Here is a 23145-nt window from a genome sequence, read left to right on the forward strand (position 1 = left end):
AAAAAAAAAAAAAAAAAAAAAAGGCAGTAGTGGGATTTAGATGCCATGTTTAAGGCTGTCATGAAACAAGGCGACATGACTTCTAATGATGTGTTTTATTAAACAAGTGACTAATTAAAGGGTGTATGCTAATCTGTTGCATTGTTGCTCCAAACATCTGACTTACCTAGTAAACTTAGTCTTTATGATGTCATTGACTTATATGAGAGTTGGTGGAGAAGTATAGGATTTTCTTGAATTGTATTTCAAAATTTAAAATATTTTGTGACTGTATCCATTGTTTTAATCAGTATTAATAAATAGTGAAGTTCCTACTTTGTATAAGACACTCAGGAAGAAAGATATCAAGAATAATCAAAGAATTTTCAATTTTAATTGATGTGGTAGGCAAAGCTGTGTATTCTTTATAATGGAAGGCAAAATTCCTTAAAAACTGTAAAAATATTATTTATTTATATTTACTTTTATTTTTCTGGCTGCGCCATGTGGCATGTTGAATCTTAGTTCCCCCGCACAAGGGATCGAACCCGTGCCCCCTGCATTGGGAGCACAGTCTTAAACACTGGACCGCCAGGGAAGTCCCATGTAAAAATATTTATTTATAATATAAGGAAAGATAAGGAATCATAGGTGACAGAGTATAACTGGTTGTTTGCTTCTCCAGTTCTCTCTCAGGCTGCTGAAACACTATGGAGAAAATGGAATTAACGTGCAGACTGTTGCCTTCTCAAATGCTGCTACAGCCAAATCCTCCTGTTCCCGTATACTGCCCAGCTTTATGATTAAGAATAACCACACAGTTCTCCTTGCAAACCTTTATCAGTACCCTGTTTGAGCCCCAAACCTTCTCCCCATCAGGAAAACGACCTCCTCCTTATCTTTGGCTCTGGCTCTAGATCCACCTCTTTCACCTCTTCTAAAACTTTGCTGTCATTTATCCCCTTTTGGTATTTTTTTTTTTCCTTTCCATTAGCTCTTTCCTCTCTACATGTAAACTTGCTCAAATCTTCCCTCTTTTAAAAAGAAAAACAAAGAGCCATCACTCCCTATTTTTTTTTTAAAGTCTTTATTGAATTTGTTACAATATTGCTTCTGTTTTATGTTTTGCTTTTTTGGCCTTGAGGCATGTGGGATCTTAGCTCCCTGAACAGGGATTGAACCCACAACCCCTGCATTGGAAGGCAAAGTCTTAACCACTGGACCGCCAGGGAAGTTCCCCATCACTCCCTATTAAAGCTACACTGTATTTCCCCCCTTCCTTCACAGTCATCTTTCTTGCATTTTTAAGTACTCATCCTTTATACTTTTTGAGCTTTTATTTACTCCTCAGCCCATTGCACTTGAGCTCTTTTCTTTAAGGCCTTCACGTACTGGGGTTGGCAAACTGGGAACTATTATATTATCCTTATCTTAATTGATGGCTCCTTTGTGAAATTATCTTCTGTCTTAGTTTCTTAGGTTCCTGCCTCTAGGCTTTTCTTTACCTCTCTGGATGATTCCCAGTGAACTTTGCTGTTCGTCAGCTACTGCATAGTTGGTCTTACCTCACCTCCCCAACTTTCTGCAAACTGGCCTCATGCCACACTCCTTCGTGCCCACCGTGCTGTGCTGACTTTCTGTTTCTTGAAGTCAAGCTCTTTTTTTTTTTTTTTTTTTTTTTTTTAATGCATCAGGGCTTTTTAACTTCTCTTTCCTCTTCCTAAAATATCCTCCTTCTTGTTCTTCCATTGGCTGGCTGGCTTCTCACCATTCAGTTCTTGGGTCTCTTGGCATCTTTCAGAGACAGTCTGTGACAGTGAGTGACCTACCTGTCTCCTACTCCTATCCCATTGTAACCTGTTAACCCCTTTTTGTTGTGTCTGTAACACTTAACATTTTCTGAAGTCATCTCGTTTGCACTTTGGGGTCAGAGCTCTTGTCTGACCTGTTTTCTGCTTTATTCCCAGAAACAAAAACTGACTAGGATCTGCAGTACAACATTGAATCAAAGTGATGATAGTAAATATCCTTGTCTTGGTCCTGACATCGGAGACAAGTATTTCACCATTCGTTATTCACCACTGAGTATATAGGTTTTTGTAGATACCTAGGATAAATTTTTAACTATTTCATAGAGGATTGATGAATTTCAACAAGTAGAAATCAAGAGAAATGAGTTTTCCAGACACAGGGAAGAACTTCTAGCAGTAATGTAATAGACTTCTTTGAGGATAGATTGAAAGAAGGTAATGGAAGACACCTTTGTCATGATATCCCTGGACTCTTAATGAATGTGCTCCCTGCCAAGCTAAGTAATGTTACGTGTTGAGGGGAAGTTGTAGGAGATATAAGATTAAAAAAACGTTATGCTGGGACTTCCCTGGTGGCGCAGTGGTTGAGAGTCCACCTGCCGATGCAGGGGACGCAGGTTCGTGCCCCGGTCCGGGAAGATCCCACATGCTGCGGAGTGAGCCCGTGAGCCATGGCTGCTGAGCCTGCGCATCCGGAGCCTGTGCTCCGCAGCGGGAGAGGCCACAACAGTGAGAGGCCCGCGTACCGCAAAAAAACAAACAAACAAACAAAAAAACGTTATAATGGAAGTGAGAAGACAGCTGGTAGTAAACTGTGTTCTTTCAGTACTGGACATTGTTCTAGGACAATAGAACCATCCTTAACAGAGAGGTCATCAAGAAAAGTTGGTTAGGTGAAGAGATGCCTGTTTTGGCAGTTCTTTAAAAGTTATATTTTATGATTTGGAGCTCACCTTAAAATAATTAGTTCTTAGAAATGTTATACTGCTACTTAGCAAAAAATTCAGGGCTGAAGGATAAATTTGGGCATCATTTACATGGTTAGAGAGAGTTTGAAGTATGTGTGTGAAGATAAATTTAATTCTGCCTCTTGGCTCTGTGACATTTGAAAATTTTAAATCTTTGGACTTTAATTTCTTCAATAAAATTAGAGTGCTGGACCAGGCTTTTCTTAATGGTTTACTTGGTTCTTTCATTCTTTGACTTCAGCATGCCGGTGAAGGAAGAACTAATGCCGAATGTATGCCCAAGTTACAAAAAAAAAAAAAAAAAAAAAGCTGAATCATTTTTATGAAGATCTTAAAACTCAGAGCAGTGATTCTCTTTCTGAAATGAGCAGCTGACGGAAGAGAATTTGAGAATAATTTGAGAATAGAGTTGACCCAAAGTTGAGTTTTTGTTGGGTATCAGTGGTGAAAACCCCTTTTCTTCCTTGATTTCTTTGACATTTATATAGAAGCAGTTCAGGAACAGCACTTCCACATTTCTGATTGTTTGCTTTATTTAAAAATAAAGAAGAAAGTAAGATGCTATTTGCCAGAGCACTGTGTTTAGTGATGGAAGCCCTGTTTGTCCTTTTTGGGTCACTCACCAAAAGACTTTTGCATCTTCACCTCTATGAAGAGTAGTCTGAAAGGGTACATTTTCTTTTGTCCCACTGCTTTGGCTTTACTCCCCTCACTGAGCTTTATAATTTATTCACACTTCTTGGTTATAAAGTCTTTCAATTTAGCCAAATGAAGTGACGTTCTCTGTTATCTAATTTATTTTGCAACTAGTTTAAGAGCTTCCAAGAAATACTTTTCATGGCTGTAAAAGGAAGAAATTGATCTTAATCTGGGCGTGGTGGGCCGTGAGGCACTCAGTGTATTTACTCCTTTTACATATTTCTTTAGTATTTTGCCTAATATTCTGTGTCTCATGAAACTGCCTTCTTAAAATCACTAATCATATCCATTTTGTAGAAACTTAATGATGTAATGTGTAAGTAGGAAGGGTTGAGAAGTGGGAGCCACATTTTACCTGAACGTATATGATTAGCTTCCTTTTAAAGATGCCCTAAACCCTGGGGTTTTTCTTCCTTGTACATCCACCCAACTGCAAAATCCTTCTTATTTTATAATGTAAATATTCCATGAATTCGCGCTGTCCTGTTAGTCAGCATTACCCTAACTAATCTTAGCATTCCATGTTGCCAAAAAGACCATTGCAGGAGCCTTCTAACTGAGCAAGCATAAAGCTACTCTCTCCCATTCTCTGTGTCACTCTTGCTACTATCCAAAACATACTAAAGATGTCTCTTCCTTGTTACTCTTTAGTGATTCTTCATCACCCAGAGCAATGGTTCTAAAGAACTGATGTACATAAGAATCACTTGGGGATTTTCTGATTTAGTTTGTCTGGGGATTTTCTGTTACATATTGTTCTTAGATGTCACACTTTGAGAAACCCTGACTCATAGCTAATGTGCTAACAGCTGTTGAGTTTGTACCACATGCCAGGCAGTGATCTGAGTACACTGTGTTTGCTAATTTATTTAATTCTCACACCAACTTGTGAGGTAGAAACTATTCTGCTGTTTCCCCATGATATAGATAATACCATTAAGGATAATTCCAAGTTTCTTGCCATGACCCCGAGTTCTGACCCATGCCTGCTTTTTACCCCCTTGGTTGTCTCCCTTAACAACTGAACATGCAGAGAAATCCAGCAATACTGAACTACATGTTACCTAAAAATACCATGTCTTTTCTTGTACTTGTGCTTTTATCATGTTGCTATTTCCTGAAGTTTCTTTCCCCTGGCCCTTTCTTTACTCAGGATCATCCATTGGAATCATCTCTAAGAAGTCTTTAATAAATAAGTCTTTAAGAAGTCTTTAATAAATACAAGCCCTAATTAGGTTAGTTGACTCTTGTATATTTCGGAACATTTTGTGCATACTGCAGTCATGAGACTAGAAATGACATCTTCTGCAAATGATTTGTGTCTTTTTCTCCTCTCCTTAACTCTGGATTGAAGCGACCTGAGAGTGGAAACCTGGTGTTTTTCCCTTGTAACTCCTTCCTATACTACAGTCCCCTACATAGAGTAGAAGCTCAGTAAAGTATCTTTATCTTTGTGCTTTGAAAGTAACTGTGGCTAGATTTACGTAGTTTGTGTCATTCTTCCATTTTGTATAAGGATAATGGAGACAGATTTGTAGAATCTCAAAATACAACAACCACTAAAGGTGTATTATGGTGGTAAACTAAGGAATTATAATTGAATAGTAAAGGAGATGAATATGTGAGGGAATAGAGAATCATAGTATATTTAATTTAAGATATTTGTGGATTGAGATTAGATTTCGAGAAAGTATATAATCCATTGAGCTCTGTTGCAATTTGCTTTAAAAAAATTCCTCTATCTTGTATTTGCTTATTAGGAAGAGTTGCCACTGTTTCACTTCTATTTTTAAAATGTACATGAATGTTTACCACACAGAGATTTGAAAAGTTAGTAGTATCTAAAGCCAAACTAGATAGATACAACTTGACGTGATTGGTGGGCCCTGGACTGTTCATGCTCTAAGGGTAACTGTTGGTAACAGGCAGAAGTTCTGCCTTATTTAGAGCTTATTGATTAACTAGGTAGTTTTAGACTTGACATTTCTAGCTTTTGTTTTCCTACCAAATGATATGAGTGAAATTTTAACTTGCAGATGTTAGGTTATCTTAAAATTCTTTTTCTGATGTTATTCTCCTAAAAATTGACAAAACACAGACTATTACTATCTTAAGAGTTCTACACGTGTTTTTCAGAAATTCTGAAGTACTTTATACATGACATCAATACGTTTGACTATTAGGTATATGGTAATGATTTTATGAAATGTTAAGTATTCTTATAAAAATACAACAGTCATAGAAACATATTAGTATAATTTCATTTGTTTGGCAGGGTCTATTTAAACAAAACAGCTTTCTCTCGTGTTCATTCATGTATATAAATTGAGGGGGGAGGGGAGTAAAGCAGTTAAGTAACTTGCTTTATGTCATTTCAGCTGCAGACATTCAATACTGCTGCACCTTGTCAGGATGTGAAACAGCTGACTAATGGAGTTGCCATGGCACAAGTTCTTCAGCAAATGTAAGTAGTGTTCCACACTCTTCCTGAAATAATTGTAAACCCAATTTCAAGGAAGAAAATTTAGACTTGTATTCTAAAGGTTATTGAAACTTTATCCTTTCCAGTGATGACAGGTATATTTTGCCAAGGCATTCTTGCATGTAAGGAACAAAAAATTTTACCACCTGATTATTTCTTGCTTGTTCATAGAGATACATCTTAATTAAATGAGCAATCAGGGTTCTTATCTATTCAAGAGATGTTAATTTTAAACTTGTTCTGGTCATGTTCACAAGTTATAGTTACTGAGAAAGATAGGTTAAATGAGTGATATAATTTCTTATACTGTAATGTTTCCTTCAGTTATACTGTTGTCATCTTAAGATATCAATACATGGAGTTTATTATTTTTGAGATAATTGAAGCAGGAAATACTGCATTTGGAAAAAATATTAATTTAAAATCTATATTGAATTAATAATCATAATTGTATGAATCCACCAATAATGAAATGTTGTGTAAATGACATTTTAAGTCACAAATGCTGGGTACCTTAACCAATAAAGTGATTCTGTTTGGGTTGGACCCCTTTTATATAATTATACAATATCAAAAGTTCCTAAATCCATTATTTCGTAATTTTTGCCAAACATTGTATAAGGATTAGCGTTATAAAATCTACAATATGAGTTGTACTCTTAATAGGACAAACAGGGCCTATTCTGTAGTCATATATTTTTTTAAATTAATTAATTAATTAATTTTTTTTGGCTGTGTTGGGTCTTCGTTGCTGTGCACGGGCTTTCTCTAGTTGCGGCAAGCGGGGGCTACTGTTTGTTGCGGTGCGCGGGCTTCTCATTGTCATGGCTTCTCTTGTTGCAGAACATGGGCTCTAGGCACACGGGCTTCAATAGTTGTGGACATGGGCTCAGTAGTTGTGGCGCATGGGCTTAGTTGCTCCACGGCATGTGGAATCTTCCCCGGTCAGGGCTCGAACCCGTGTCCCCTGCATTGGCAGGTGAATTCTTAACCACTGTGCCACCTGGGAAGCCCTGTGGTCATAATTTATTAGTTAATAGTCATACTGATTTTGTATTAGCTTACTTTCATGGTAATATATCTTCAATGAGACCAGACTCCTATTTCTGCTACATGGTTTTATATATCAGAAATTATTTATTTAATTATTGCCATCATTTTGTAAAGGTTTTTTATGATTGACATTGAAAAACTCTGTAGATGGATTAGAAAAAATTCTTCACCACTCTTAGAAAAACAACTTCAAACAATATCATAATCTTAGTTACTTGGAATCTTCAAAATGATCTAATTTGAATAGACAGATTTTATGGTTAACTCAAGATTAACACTTTAAAAGATAAATTTAGCATGTTAACATTTTTTTGGCAGTCATTCTAAAATATGCCTTACTCCCCTGCTTTCTTTAAACTGTTTCTTAATTATTTATTTATACCCTAATTGGTTTCAAAGTGATTTAATTGGTCAGAACTAAGAATTCTGAATATGGTCCTTTCTTGATGATTTGGGAAAGTCATCATTGTTTTTTGTCATTAGAACATACGACATGGCCTTTTCTCATTCTTGTGCGTGTCGGTGTAGATGCAGCTACATTGTTTTGGTATAGGTGTAAGGCTGGTGAGCATTCACTCACTTCAGCAGTGCCATCCAAAGATGTCATTTATAGGTATTGAAGTGTCTTTAATAGCTTTACACCACAACACAGTAGATGAGACCTGTTTTTACTATTATATGGTGATACATATGGCTCTTTGCCCTCCTATATGCTAGCACTGTACCTGATGTTTAGAGTAGGGTCAGGTCAATTTTAGTTAAACTGTATCCTTTATCACCAGCTCATTCTTACATAATGTGTTGGGTTCTGTTGTTACTGCTGATCCTCTGTCTCTCTGATTTTTCTTTTTTTATTCTCTCTTTTGTCTCTTACTGTCTTCTAATAGCTTTTCTACAGGAATAATAAAATAGCCAACCAGTCAGAAAGCTCTCATCCTTCTAAAGCAAATGACAGTGACCTAAAATTGGGCCTAAACCTCTTTTTTGTTTCATTTGTCTGTTTTTGCATGTACTTAGATGTCTACACCTCCTTATAGTATAAGAGCCAATTTAAATTTATTTTTCTTTTTGAACCCCCTTCCTCTTCTGTAAGCTTTTCAAAAGTCTGGATCCAGACAGTGAAACTTATAGCATACATTTTCCCCTAGTTGGGTCAGTGTATAATATTCCTGCTAAAAAAAGCAAATTTTACCTTATTTCTTTGAACACTTCAAAGCACTTTATATTTGTTCCAATTTATTATGTATTGCGTTGATGGCTGTTGTGACTCACATCAAAGTTGTTACTGAAAATGAGAAGGAAAAATTTGCTTTTTAAGGAAGTAGCAAAATCTAATGAATAATTCTTTCATTAGTTACCTGAGGCAGGTATGCTTCTAAATAATAAAATCTTAAAAACCAATTCCCAGGGCTTCCCTGGTGGCGCAGTGGTTGAGAGTCCGCCTGCCGATGCAGGGGACACAGGTTCGTGCCCCGGTCCTGGAAGATCCCACATGCCGCGGAGCGGCTGGGCCCGTGAGCCATGGCCGCTGAGCCTGTGCTCCAGAACGGGAGAGGCCACAACAGTGAGAGGCCCGCGTACCGCAAAAAAAAAAAAAAAAAAATCAATTCCCAAAGTATATGACTTAGACATGGTGAGCCATGGAATTGTTGCTAGGATTCTACAGTTCTTTAATTGTTTTCTTAAGTCTTAATACATAATATGTATCTCTTTTTTAAATGCAGAAACTGTTGTTATTTTAAAGACACATGGGGGGAAAATTATAACTACAACTGTATTCATTTCCCATGTTTTCCATAACAGTGCCACAGATTAGGTGGCTTAAAACAACAAAGATTTGTTCTTTAAGCGTTCAGGAGGTTAGAAGTCCTATATCAAGGTATTGGCTGGACCGTGCTCCCTTCAAAACCTCTAGGTCAGGATCCTGCCTTGCTGCTTCTAGTCCTTGGTAGCCCCAGGCATCCCTTGGTTTGAGGCATCATAACTTCCGTCTTTGTTTCCGTCTTCACAGGGCTCTCTTCCCTCTGTGTCTCTTCTCCTCCTCTTAGAAGGGCACCAGTCATAATGGATTAGGGTCCACCCTAATTTAGTGTGACCTCATCTTAACTTGATTACATCTGCAAAGACCCTATTTCCAAATAAGGTTACATTCGGAGGTAGCGGGGGTTAAGCCTTGAACACTTCTTTTTTGGGGACATAATTCAACCCATAGCAGCTATAAATAGTGTGTGCTGCTTTTTAGCTTTGTCACTTTAAGCACCAGATAATTTCTCTGTTTTTTTCTATTGTCTTTGACTAGCCATTTTTATGATAGGGAGAATGAGACAGAATGTAGAATATCCAGAGACCTCAAGTATCATGCACTTACTTGCTCATTCATTCATTCAGCAGATATTTGAGCATTTAAAATAATAAATCATGAAAGCCAACATATGAGTATTTACTAAATATAAGACATTGTTCTATACCCTATACATATGGTATTTCATTTAATTTTTATTACTGTTTTGTGAGGTAGGCATTATTTTTATCCTCAGTTTATAGGTGAGGAAACAGAGGTTTATAAAGGTGAAATGACTTCAGTAAGTCAAATAATGAGTAAAATAGCAAAGCCCAGATTTTTATCACTTTGGCCTGACTCAAGCCAGTGCCCTCAGTCAACTGTAATCATTTCAGCCTAGTATCTTGAACCCCTCCTGATAAATTTTTACTTTGGAGTCGTAATAAATGAGAGGCCAGATGTGCATGTCCAAAGTACAGATCACAGTTTGATGTGTTAAGCACACAAGGCCTTTTGATTATTTACGAAGAATGGTGTCAGGGTGTCCACTGAAGCAACACAGCTGTGTTGTGTCTAGTAACCAGTAGGTGTTAATTACTACCTATATTTAGTTGGTAGAATTGTGAAGACAAATACCATGGGTGGAGTTAAAAAATAATCCTGTAGTGTTTCTTACTTAGTTTTATTAGAAAACAGTTAAGACCACATTTCACTTCCTCAGTCTTGTGTTCCCTTCTTATTTTGTGTCTCTTAAGTTTCATTGAAGTTCTGGGAAATACTAGAAAAAAGGAGCTAATTGTTGGGACAAGAGTCTAGTTAAAGCATGTAGATGTGGCAGTGCAAAAACATAAAAGAAGGATATGTCCTGAATGTCCTGAGATTGGATATAAAGTTTAATAGTGGGAAAGATTGGCTGCAATTATAATTGTTTGAGAAGGATGGATTTGTTTATAAAAGGACAAGAGTTAGATTTCTATGGAGAAGTTAGAAAGTATTTCTCAGTTAGGGTATTATGGACTGAATGTTTGTGTCCCTTTAAAATTCCTGTTGAAGCCCAAACACCCAGTATAACTATATTGGAGATGGGGTCTATACAGAAGTAATTAAAGTTAAATGAGGTCATAAAAGTGGGGAGACATGATCCAGTAGGATTGAACTCCTTATAAGAAGAGAATTCAGAGAGCTCACTCTCTGTCTATAAACATACGAAAAAAAGGTCATGTGAGCACACAGCAAGATGGTAGCAACTAGAGATCTCAGAATGAAACCTACCTTGCTAGCATCTTGATTTTGGACTTCCGGCCTCCAGAACTGTGAGGAATAAATTTCTGTTGTTTAAGCCATCTAGTGTGTGGTATTTTGCTGTAGCAGCCTGAGCACACTCTAAGACATAGGGCTAAAGCTGATTTGAGGTGGGAAGGAAGACAAGTAGAAATGCAAGACAAAAGGAGGAAACACTAGAAGAGGTTATCTCTACATCCATTTTCTAAAGGTAATTACAATAGAATTATAGAATCATATATGAAGTTTTTTTTAGGGTCAGAAGACAAGTGCAGTAGGTAGTCAGGGTTCTCCAAAGAAATAGAACCAATAAGATATGTATATATACGCATGTGTATATGTGTACACACACACACACACACACACACACACACACACACACACACACACAGGCTGAGAGAGAAATTTAAGAATTGGCTCACGTGATTGTGCAGGCTGGCAACTCCAAAACCCACAGAGTAGGTAGACCAGCAGGCTGGAGATCTAGGGAGGAGTTGATGTTGCAGCTAGAGTTGACAGGCAGTCTACTGGCAGAATTTACACTTTCTCAGGGGAGGTCAGTCATTTTCCTAAGGCCTTCAGCTGATTGGATGAGGCCCAACCACATTATGGAGGGTAATTAGCTTTACTCAGAGTCTACTGATTTACATGTTAATCTCATCTAAAATACATCTTCACTACAACATCCAAGCATGTTTGACCAAATATATGGGTACTGGGGCCCTGCCAAATTGACACATAAAATTAACCATTGCAACTGGCATACCTCTTCAACTTAAACTGATATCAAAAGAAAGTAAATTTACTTTGAGAGTTTTGACTCATTAACTAAATAAATTCATTCTTTTCAGGTAAATACCTAGTTAGAAATATACCATTTATACACTTAGCCAAGTTATTTTGGTAATTATAGCCTTAGCATCTGAGAAAAGTCGAAAATAATTAACATTAATTTGCTCGAATGAAAATGGTTACAAATTCCAAAGAATGAATTGAAAATGGTGAAGCCATTTCTGGTTACTGTAGTCAGAAGTGACATCTTCTGTTTTAGCACATCTGAGGCAGAATGATTGCTGAAAAACTAGGCACTGTTTTCAGCTTTCCATCTTTAAATTCAGGATACCGCCTTGGAAATAACCTCTTTAATTTCTACCCTCACTTTAGTTGGCTTATCTGTAAAGCAAAAATTTAGGTAAGACCTCTAAGACCTCTTCTAGTACTGATATTCTGTAATTTCTTGGTGTTTGTTTACTCCTTAAAGCATTTATCACATTCTCCTTTGAGTATAGTTATTTGTGCTCTTTACTTTCTCCCTTTATTAGCTATTTCTCTAAGAGTCAGGATAATAAATGATTCATCTTCATTTTACTCTTACTCAGAGCAAGCATCCAAGTATTTTTTTAGAATATAATCTATTTTTGTAGTTCACTATTTATAATCGGGTGTTATTCTTCAAGGCTTTATTGAATACATAAAAATTTGATATAGCAGTTCTTTGTCTTGGCCTTCAATGTCAATATCGGACTTAATACTAAACTTTGCCAGGTACTAGTGTCACTTGGGGCAAATTATTGTCTTATTCTTAGTTCACTGAGGAGTAAGATTGGGGATAATGGATGCTTTGCCAAGTTACTATGATATTTAAATGAAGTAATATGAAAAAACATCAAGCACAGTGCTTGATACATAGTAGACACGTTAAAATGTTTTCCTTTTTTTTCCCTTTAGGATTCGGACTTTTACATCTACCTACCAGGGTGCCTAGTATGAGATATTTAGTAAATGTTTGTTAAATTGAAGATGTTAATGACTTAATTAATTTACTATGAGAAATTCCAAAAGAAACCCTTAGGAATAACAAAAAGTTCAGTGGGTTCATTTTAAATAATATTTACTGTTCTTATTAAGGACAGGCTTTAAGATGGAAAATAACTTTGAGTCTGTTGATTAAATTTTGTATTTTTCATGAAATAAAAACATTTTAATGTTCAACATTTGTATTTTTGTTGTAGTGATGTAGCTTGGTTCAATGAATCTTGGTTGAGCCGAATTAAAGAGGATATCGGTGACAACTGGCGAATAAAGGTATGTAGAATGAATGCTAGAAGTACTTGATCCAAACAGTGGTCTGCAATTAGCACTAAGCTCAACTAAATCTTATTTTTTAAATTAAATGAAAGGTACATTTTATTGTGTATAGTTTGAGTTTTGACACTTGTGTATGTTCTTATACCGTCATAGTTAGATATAGAACGTTTCCATTAAGCAAAAACAGGCACATATGCCCCTTCCCAGTTAATCCTCACTCTTGACTTGGCCCTGGGTGGCCACAGGTCTGCTTTCAGTCAGTATAGGTTTAATTTCTGGAGTTCCATATAAATGGAATCAGATATTATGAACTCTTTGGTATTCTTTTACTCATATATTGTTTTTGAGACTCATCCATGTTGCCTGTATTAGTAGTTATTTTGTTTTTTTTGCTGAGTAGTATTTCATTACACTGATTTACCACAATTTGCTTAGCCATTCACCTGTTGATGGATGTTTGAATTGTTTCTGTTCTTTCTTCTCTAATATTGGTAATTTATGTCTTTTATATTTTCTTCCTTGATAAATCTGGCTTGATGTTTTACAATTAAAAAAAATTTTTTTTGAAAAGAACTAGCTTTTGTTTTCTGTTTTATTGATTTCCTTTCTCTTTGTTATTTCCTTTCTTCTTTACATCTGCTCTTTTTCTTGCTTCTTAAGGTGAAAGCTTAAGTCATCAGCTTTAAGCGCTTTTCCCTAGTAGTAAGCATTGCCTTAGCCACATCCCACATATTTTAACGTACTGTGTTCTTATTTTCATTTAGTTCAAAATATTTGGTAATTTCCCTTGTGATTTTTCTTTTGACCCCTGGGTAGATTAGAAGTAGGTATTTCAAATTCTAAATATTTGAGGATTTTCTACATATCTTTTATTTATTAATTTCTAATTTAATTCCATTTTGTTTTGAGAACATACTCTGAATTCTTTTACATTTACTAAGACTTATTTTATGACCTAATATATGCTCTGTCTTGGTGAATATTCCATGTGCACTTGAAAACAACATGTATTTTGCAGTCCTACAAATACGGATTATTACAGCTTTGTTGATAGTGCTGTTTACTTTTATATCTTTATTGATTTTCTGTCTGATTATTCTATCAGTTAAGGGGGGAGGATTCCTCAGATCTCTAATGATGATTGTGGATTTGTCAATTTCTCCTTTCAATTCTAATTTTTTAATCATGTAATTTGAATCTGTGTTATTTGGTTTATATACATTAATTTTTTATGTCTTCTTGTTGAATGAATCTACTTATCATTATAAAATGACTTATTTTTATCCCTGGTAATATTTCTTTTTTGGAAGTCTACTTTGTCTGATACTGATGTACCACTCCCGTTTTTTTAAGATTAGTTTTGTCTATTATATCTTTTTCTCTTCTTTAGTCTCTCTGTGTGTTTATATTGAAAGTGATGTAGTCACCTAATAGTTAGGTCTTGCTTTTTTATCCATTGACAATCTTTTTATTTTGTTCTTTTTTTAAAAAAAAATTATTTATTTTCTTATATTCCTCTTATTTAAATCCTTGAACATTTTTAAACTAACAGTTTTAACTTTTTTATCTTCTAATTCTTTCATCTCTCATTTTAGGCTTGTTTCTATTGACTGAGTTTTCTCCTAATTATAGTTCACATACTCCTGCTTCTTCACATGTGTAGTAATTTTTTATTGGACACTAGACAGTGTGAATTTTATTATTGAGTGCTGGGTTTTTTGTATTCCTTTAGAGAGTGTTGGACTTTGTTCTTACAGGCAGTTAAGATACTTGTGAATCAGTTTGATCTTTTCAGGGTTTGGGGGGATGGAAGGCAGATCTAGAGTTATTTTCTCTAGGGCTAGGTTAGACTCACTACTAAGCTGTTACCTTTTGGGGGTTTTTAGTGAATGCTTGTCTGTATTAGCATAGTCATGATCTCTTCACTCTGACTGGTGGGAATTTCAGCAGTTTCTGGCCCTGTGCAATCTTCAAGGAATTGTTCAGTTTATATTTCCCTAGATTGTTGTTTCCTCGGAAATTATTTTTGTTTAATCTCATTGAGTTTCACCCATGCACATGCAAATTAGTATTCAGCCAAAGAGTAAAAGGGACTACTATGGAGATTTCTTTCCAAAGCTCTCACCTCTTCATTTATCTGCCCTGCAAAACCCAACTACCTCGACCTTCCTGAACTTCTGATGTCTATCTTCTCAACTCCACAAGAACATCAGGCTTTGTTTTGTTTCCACCTCCCTGTGCCATGGTATGAAAATTGCCTCTAGAGAGAAATCTTAGACTAGTGTAAGGCTCATCTTTTTTGTTTTCCTTCTCTTAGAAATTAGAGTTCTATATTGTCTTTTAGCTAAACCTTGAAAACAATATTCCTTGTATTTTGTCCTGTTTTCTAGTTGTTTGTGGTGGAGAGTAAGTCTAGATCCAGTTACTCACTCATGACTGAAGGTGGACATGCTCATAGCTCAATCTTTTAAGTTGGTACTTGAGTTCGTTGTGGCTCACTTTAAATACAATCACTCTGGTTCAGCTATCTAAGGAAGAAGACATTTTTTCTATAATCAAACTCTGAATAAAGCTTTGATGTTTAAAAATCATGTATTTGTATTTATAGAACTCTAATATATATTTTTGTTGTCATTTTTATCAGGAAGTTTTTATTGTATTTCACCTTGACATATATTTTATTTCATTGTTAATATTAAATAATTTATTTTTTTTCCTCCATTAGGCTAGTAATTTAAAGAAGGTACTTCAAGGAATCATGGGTTATTACAATGAGGTATGAAAATCATTTGACTTTGTTTAAATATAAAAAACTGTGATAATTATATTGACACTGAAAAATGACTTGGCTTTTTGTTTATAACATTTTACTGGTATATAATTCATAATTGAAATATATCATGATTTTTCCATTTTTAGAACACTCAAATTTTGTTAACATAAAGGGGCTAAAAACGTAATATATTGATTTGTAAAATACTGTTTCTATATTGATACTCTTTAAGTTGATTTTTTTCTCAAATAAAATTACTTTCATCTTTATATAATTTGATTTTATGCAGTGCTATAAAGTAGACCTTATAACTAAATTAAAGTACTTTTCTATTTAAAGCATTGTTTTGATATTTCTTTCCAATGTAAATAACAGCAAAGACATACTATGAAATTATGCTTGTGCAAGTGAATTGGGAAAAAGTGCAAAATAAAAGTAGTATTAAAGTCACATTAGATAATGCATTATTCAAGTGATTTGTTTTTCTTATTCAGCATCTTAAGAAGTTCTCTAGCAGGATTATTTGATATAAGAAAGTTTATTGCTTAATGTGTAAAAGTTTTTGGTTTGGTTTTGCCATTAAAGAATTTTGTTTTTACTTTTTAAAGCTTTCATACAATTGGACTTGTAGTTTCTTCCAAATAATTTTAGAACTAAAATGTTTCAATTCATTAATGCCTAAAACTCATTTTGAAGTTTTTTTTTTTTTTTTTTAATGGCAAGAATACTTTTTAGTTTCTTGAAAAAAACAATCTTGGGAATTCCCTGGCAGTCCAGTGGTTAGGACGTGGTACTTTCTCTCCCAGGGCCCGAGTTCAATCTCTGGTCAGGGAGTTAAGATCCTGCAAGCTGCATGGCACAGCCAAAGAAAAAAGAAAAAAACAATCTTAAAAAAAAAAGATAGAGCCAGGAAAGATTAATCCATTAGATTTGTTGTTCATTTGGTTTATTTTGTGGTTCTCTGTTCATTGAACATATATCAAAATATTATGAATTTTCTTTGACTTAAGTCTGTTTATTTTTTTATGGAAAGGCATAAGTTTTATCATAACAGGGGCTTCTTAAACAATTCCTCTCTCTGACAGTGGGGTAAAGGATATTCGTTATAAAACCATTTTAGTTGCTTTTGGTTGGTTCTCAAAATTTTGGGAGGTTGCTTGAACTTGACTAACTGGTTTTAGTCAGTAATTGTGGGTTTATCATTTGTTAATTTATCTGAGTCTTTTCATGAACCTATTTATAATTTATTTTCCTTGTAATAATTCAATGTAGTCAATTCTCTGTAGCCTGCATAAATGAGTGATCTAATTTATTTTCAACACTGCAGTTTTTGGGACAACAGATTTCTGAAGAACTTATCCCTGATTTAAACCAAATAACTGAATGTTCAGATTCTGTGGAGCTTGGGAGGTTGCTCCAGCTTATTTTAGGTTGTGCTGTCAACTGTGAAAAGAAGCAAGGTAAGTGAATTTCAATCATTTGAGGATATCTACTTTCTAGAGACAACCTACATTTCTATAGGAAATTGCATAAAAATGTACTATTGTAGATTGGTGGAAAGCGCACTGAAATGTAAGCCAGAAGATCTGAATTTGAGCACAGCTCTGCCATTGAAAAGCTGTAAATCTTCAGTATCCTAACTGTACCTGGATTCTGAGATTCGTATTCAGTGGCTAAATAAAATGTACTTTAATTAGGTTAATTTAATCAATGCTTAGGACTTAGTGGATATTCAATAAAAATTGTACTTATTTGTTTGATACATTATCTCTTTAACATGTGAGAGACAGAACCTTAGGTTGATTCAGATTTTCATAAATGATTATGCAGCTACTTCCAGCCTTCTTCAGATGATATTCTGCTCTTTTCAGAAGAATGCTTCCAAAGTATCCTCCAGATAAAGATAAGCAGTCTGATGATATAAATGGAGTTGGTGTGCTATATTGGTATATATGAACACAGTGATCCATATCCTGCTGAGTACAAAAAGAACATTTTTGGTTGAATGTAATGAATAAAATGTGAACTGAACAGACCAAGGTCCACTTCCTTTAGGGGCTTGCATCAGTCTGGGTGATGACTTTTTTTTTTTTTTTTTTTTTTGGGGTACGCGGGCCTCTCACTGTTGTGGCCTCTTCTGTTGCGGAGCACAGGCTCCAGACGTGCAGGCTCAGCGGCCATGGCTCACGGGCCTAGCCGCTCTGCAGCACATGGGATCTTCCCGGTCCGGGGCACGAACCCGCGTCCTCTGCATCGGCAGGCGGACTCTTGACCACTGCGCCACCAGGGAAGCCCTGGGTGATGTCATTTTTGATGCTGATGATTTTTGCATGCTCATCCAAAATTGGCCTTAGGACATCACCTTCATAAAAGAATGTTGGGTGCTGAAGTTTGTAAAACATTTTAAGTCAGAACCTTAGAAAGCATATTCAGTGTTATCTAACTAATGAAGAGAACGTATGAGACCAGATAAATTCAGTAAGAATCAATTCAGGAAGGAGAAAAATGAAACACATGAAATCAGCTATAGTTTATCATAAAAAAGGGTTTGGGTATCAGAAAACTTTCATATTAGTCCATCTCTATTATTAACTGGCTGTTTTTTCTAGGGCAAGTCAGTACTTCTCCATAGGCTTTTATTTCTCATAGATAATGTCAAAGGTCTCTATGTTTCTGTTGTTTTGTTTTGTTTTTTTTTAGTGAAAGTACGAAACGTTTTCTTATGGAAAGTTAAAACTTCTATATATTTTTAAACTACAAATTGACAAATAGTAATTCTTTTATGAATTAGCAATTTTCTATTACCGTGATCCTTTTTATTTTTCTATTTAATGCTTTGTTTCTATTTCAGTTACTGGTTATTTATAACATCTTTTTGCTTAACTTTAGCATGTTTCTTGGTTTTAATAGTCTTTTTCAGAGAACCGACTTTGGGCTTTGATTCATTTTGTTTGTACTATTTAATATCTATTCTGTTATCTCATTGCTTCTATTGTGAATTAATCATTTCTTTCTATTCTAAGCTATAATTGATGTTTTAAGCTATAATTTTCTCTTGTTTTGTTGCCTCCTATAAATATTGATATAATATGTAGTATTTTCATAATTTAGTTCTAAACATTACTTAGCAATTTTGACCTCAGAATTTTAAAAGGAGGCTCAGTCCCTGGGTATATAAATAAAAGTTTAGCAAGTAATAAATATAAAGAAATAGTTTAATTTTCATTATTTAGAAAGTCAGGATTATCTAATTGGATTTATTTTTGGAGGTATGTGTCTGGGGTCTCAATTTTTAGGAGTGAGCAGATAAATGGAAAAAAACTTGTAGTAATTTAATTAAAATGTAAAACCAAAACACATCCATAATATAAACCACCTTCCACATATTTATACTTTTCAGTGAGAATTGATTTTCAAAATGATTCAAAGGTATTGCAGCAGTCTTAATCTTGAAAGAATTAACTAATTTGGTTAACAGTACCCTGTTTATCTTGGTGTGGAAAGAGAAAAAGTTTATGAAGGTTTCAGTAGCGTTGAAACACTCCATTATCCAACAAATCCATTTAAAAGAAATCATTCCATTGCTTGTGCCTCATCTAGTTAATTCTTCCCCCTCCGACACACACACACCCCCATAGAATTTAGTGGTCGGGTGCATACCAGAATCTGTCAGAATTTTTTTCCAGTACTTGGCTTCACAAATAAAAGAGAGATTTAGAGAACTTTTAGAAGTCTTCCAGAAGTACCATTAAAACAATAAACGCATTAGAAAATAATAAATCCTTAAAATATTTGGAAAATTGTGTTAGGTGGAGAACATACAGTTGCTGTCGATCTAAACCTGCAAATACAGGAAAAACTCTTTCTCATGATTCATCACTTCTAATTGTGACAGAATCAACTTATTGCGCTCCCACGTGTGTGTGTGTGTGTGTGTGTGTGTGTGTGTGTTAAGGTATAAGGATCTCCTTAAGGTGAAACTTGGTGAATGTCGAGCAGGTGTTTGCAGGAAGCTGTATAAGTCTCTTCATTGAAAACCTTCCTGAAATGAACTAAGTAGGTGATAAATGAAACTTTCTGAGCTTAGATCTTAAGAGTTCACTGAATACAGGCATACCTTGTTTTTTTGAGCTCTGCTTTATTGTGTTTTTCACAATTTGAAGGTTTGTGGTAACCCTATGTCCAACAAATCTATTAGCACCACTTTTCCAACAGCATTTGCTCACTTCATGTCTCTGTGTCACATTTTTGTAATTCTCACAATATTTCAAACTTTTTCATTATTATTATATTTGTTATGGTGATCTGTGATCAGTGCTTTTTGGTGTTACTATTGTAATTGTTTTTTTTTTAAATTTATTTATTTTTGGCTGTGTTGGGTCTTTGTTTCTGTGCGAGGGCTTTCTCTAGTTGTGGCGAACAGGGGCCACTCTTCATCGCGATGCACGGGCCTCTCACTGTCGTGGCCTCTCTTGTCACGGAGCACAGGCTCCAGACACGCAGGCTCAGTAGTTGTGGCTCACGGGCCCAGTCGCTCCGCGGCATGTGGGATCTCCCTGGACCAGGGCTCGTACCCGTGTCCCCTGCATTGGCAGGCAGATTCTCAACAACTGCGCCACCAAGGAAGTCCTATTGTAATTGTTCTGAGGCACCATGAACTGCACCCATAGTAACATGGTAAACTTAATCAGTAAATGTTATAAATGTTGTATGTGTTCTGACTGCTCCACCAACCAGCCATTTCCCCATCTCTCTCCCTTCCTCAGGCCTCCCTACTCCCTGATACACAACAATATTGAAATTAGGCCAGTTAATAACCCTGCAGCGGCCTCTACGTGTTCAAGTGAAAGGAAGGGTCCCACATCTCTTACTTTAAATCAAAAGTTAGAAATGATTAAGCTTAGTGAGGAAGGTATGCTGAAAGACAAGAGAGGCCAAGATCTAGGCCTCTTCCACCAAACAACCAAATTGTGAGCATGAAGAAAAAGTTCTTGAAGGAGATTAAAAGTGCTGCTTCAGTGAACACACCGATGATATGAAAGCCTAAGTCTTATTGTTTATAGGGAGCACATTTTAGTGGTCTGGATGGAAGATCAAACCAGCCACAACATTCCCTTCAGCCAAAGCCTAATATAGAGCAAGGCTCTAACTTCAATCTTGTGAAGGCTGAGAGAGATGAGGACACTGCAGAAGAAAAGTTTGAAGCTAGCAGAGGTTGGTTCATGAGGTTTAAGGAAAGCCATCTCCAGAACATAAAAGTACAAGGTGAAGCAGCAGGTACTGATGTAGAAGCTACAGCAAGTTATCTAGAAGATGTAGCTAAGATAATTAATGAAGGCCACTATATTAAACATATTTTCAGTATAGACAAAACAGCCTTTTATTGGAAGAAGATGCCACCTAGGACTTTCCTAGGTAGCTAGGAAAAGTCAATGCCTGGCTTTGAAGGGCAGGCTGACTCTCTTGCTAATGTAGATGGTGACAGAGTTGAAGCCCATGCTCATTTATCATTCTAGAAATCCTAGGACCTTAAGAACTATGCTAAATCTAATCTGCCTGTGTTAAAAATGGAACAACAAAGGCTGGGTGACAGCACATCATGTTTACAACATGGTTTACTGACTATTTTAAGCCCACTGTTGAGACCACTTCTCACAAAAAAAAGCATTCCTTTCAGACATTACTGCTCAGTGACAAAGCACCTGGTCACTCAAGAGCTTTGATGGAGATGTTCAACAAAATTAATGTTGTTTTCATACCTGCTAACAAAACATCTATTCTGCAACCCATGGATCAAGAAGTAATTTTGACTTATAAGTCTTGCTATTTAAGAAATACATTTTGTAAGGCTATAACTGCCATAAATAGTGATTCCTCTGATGGATCTGGTTTTCAAAGTACATTGAAAACTTTCTGGAAAAGATTTACTCTTGTAGATACCATTAAGAACATAGGTGATAAGAGGGTTACCTCTTCTCCACACCCTCTCCAGCATTTATTGTTTGTAGACTTTTTGATGATGGCCATTCTGGCTAGTGGGAGGTGATACTCATTGTGGTTTTGATTTGCATTTCTCTAATAATTAGTGATGTTGAGCATATTTTCTTGTGCTTTTTGGCCATCTGTATGTCTTTTTTTGGAGAAATCTCTATTTAGATTTTCTGCCCATTTTTTGATTGGCTTGTTTGAGGTTTTTTTGATATTGAGATGCATGAGCTGTATGTATATTTTGGAGATTAATCCCTTGTCGGTTGCATTGTTGGCGAATATTTTCTCCCATTCTGTGGGTTGTCTTTTCATTTTGTTTATGGTTTCCTTTGATGTGTAAAAGCTTTTAAGTTTAATTAGGTCCCATTTGTTGATTTTTGGTTTTATTTTCATTACTCTAGGAGGTGGATCCAAAAAGATCTTGCTGTGATTTATGTCAAAGATTGTCCTGCCTGTGTTTTCCTCTAAGAGTTTTTATAGTATCCAGTCTTACATTTAGGTCTTTAATCCATTTTGAGGGTTTTTTTGTGTATGATGTTAGAGAATGTTCTTTCATTCTTTGACATGTGGCTGTCCAGTTTTCCCAGCACCACTTATTGAAGAGACTGTCTTTTCTTCATTGTATATTCTTGTCTCCTTTGTCAGAGATTAATATACCATAGGTGTGTGGGTTTATCTCTGGGCTTTCTATCCTGTTGCATTGTTCTATATTTCTGTTTTTGTGCCAATACCAAACTATTTTGATTACTGTAGCTTTGTAGTATAGTCTGAAGTCAGGGAGCCTGATTCCTCCAGCTGTGTTCTTCTTTCTCAAGATTGCTTTGGCTATTCGGGGTCTTTGTGTTTCCATACAAATTTTAATAGAACTACCATATGACCCAGCAATCCCACTACTGGGCATATACCCTGAGAAAACCATAATTCAAAAAGACTCATGTACCACAATGTTCACTGCAGCTCTATTTACAATAGCCAGGACATGGAAGCAACCTAAGTGTCCATTGACAAATGAATGGATAAAGAAGATGTGGTACATATATACAATGGAATATTACTCAGCCATAAAAAAGAATGAAAGAATGCCATTTACAGCAACATGGATAGACCTAGAGATTATCATACTGAGTGAAGTAAATCAGACAGAGAAAGACAAATACCATATGATGTCACTTATATGTGGAATCTAAAAAATGAACTTTACAGAACAGAAACAGACTCACAGACTTAGGAAACAAACTTATGTTCACCAAAGAGGAAAGGTAGCGGGGAGGGATAAATTAGGAGGTTGGGATTAACATGTGCACACTACCATATATGAAATGGATAATCAGCAGAGACCTACTCTATAGCACAGGGAACTCTACTCAGTACTCTGTAATAACCTGTATCGGAAAAGAATATGAAAAGAATGGATATATATGTGTATGTATAACTGAATCACTTTGCTGTACACCTGAAATGAACACAACATTGTAACTCAACTATACTCCAATGTAAAATAAAAACTTTTTAAAAATAAAGGAATGTTTCCCTTGAGGGGAAAAAAAGAGCATAAGTGATTGATGGGAAGAGGTCAAAATATCAACATTAACAGGAGTTTGGAAAAAACTGATTCTAGCTCTCATACATGACTTTAAGCAGTTCAAGACTTCAGTGGAGGAAGTAACTGGATATGTGGTAGAAATAGCAAGAGAACTAGAATTAGAAGTGGAGCTTAAAGGTATGACTGAATTATTGCCATC

General features: G+C 35.6%; 1 protein-coding gene across 1 annotated transcript in view; it reads left to right on the forward strand.

Moving 5' to 3' along the window:
* The first annotated feature begins 377 nt into the window (after window positions 1–377).
* The window catches only part of HOOK1 (hook microtubule tethering protein 1), a 62185-nt gene continuing 39417 nt past the window's right edge, over window positions 378–23145 (forward strand). The window contains exons 1-5 of the mRNA XM_007462577.1: window positions 378–416; window positions 5836–5921; window positions 12567–12639; window positions 15368–15418; window positions 16743–16875. Of these exons, the coding sequence (XP_007462639.1) occupies window positions 5899–5921; window positions 12567–12639; window positions 15368–15418; window positions 16743–16875 (280 nt within the window). The 5' untranslated portion in view covers window positions 378–416; window positions 5836–5898. The remainder of the gene's footprint in view (window positions 417–5835; window positions 5922–12566; window positions 12640–15367; window positions 15419–16742; window positions 16876–23145) is intronic.

Source organism: Lipotes vexillifer, unplaced genomic scaffold (assembly GCF_000442215.2).
Source record: "Lipotes vexillifer unplaced genomic scaffold, Lipotes_vexillifer_v1.1 scaffold54, whole genome shotgun sequence".
Classification (NCBI taxonomy): Eukaryota; Metazoa; Chordata; class Mammalia; order Artiodactyla; family Lipotidae; genus Lipotes; species Lipotes vexillifer.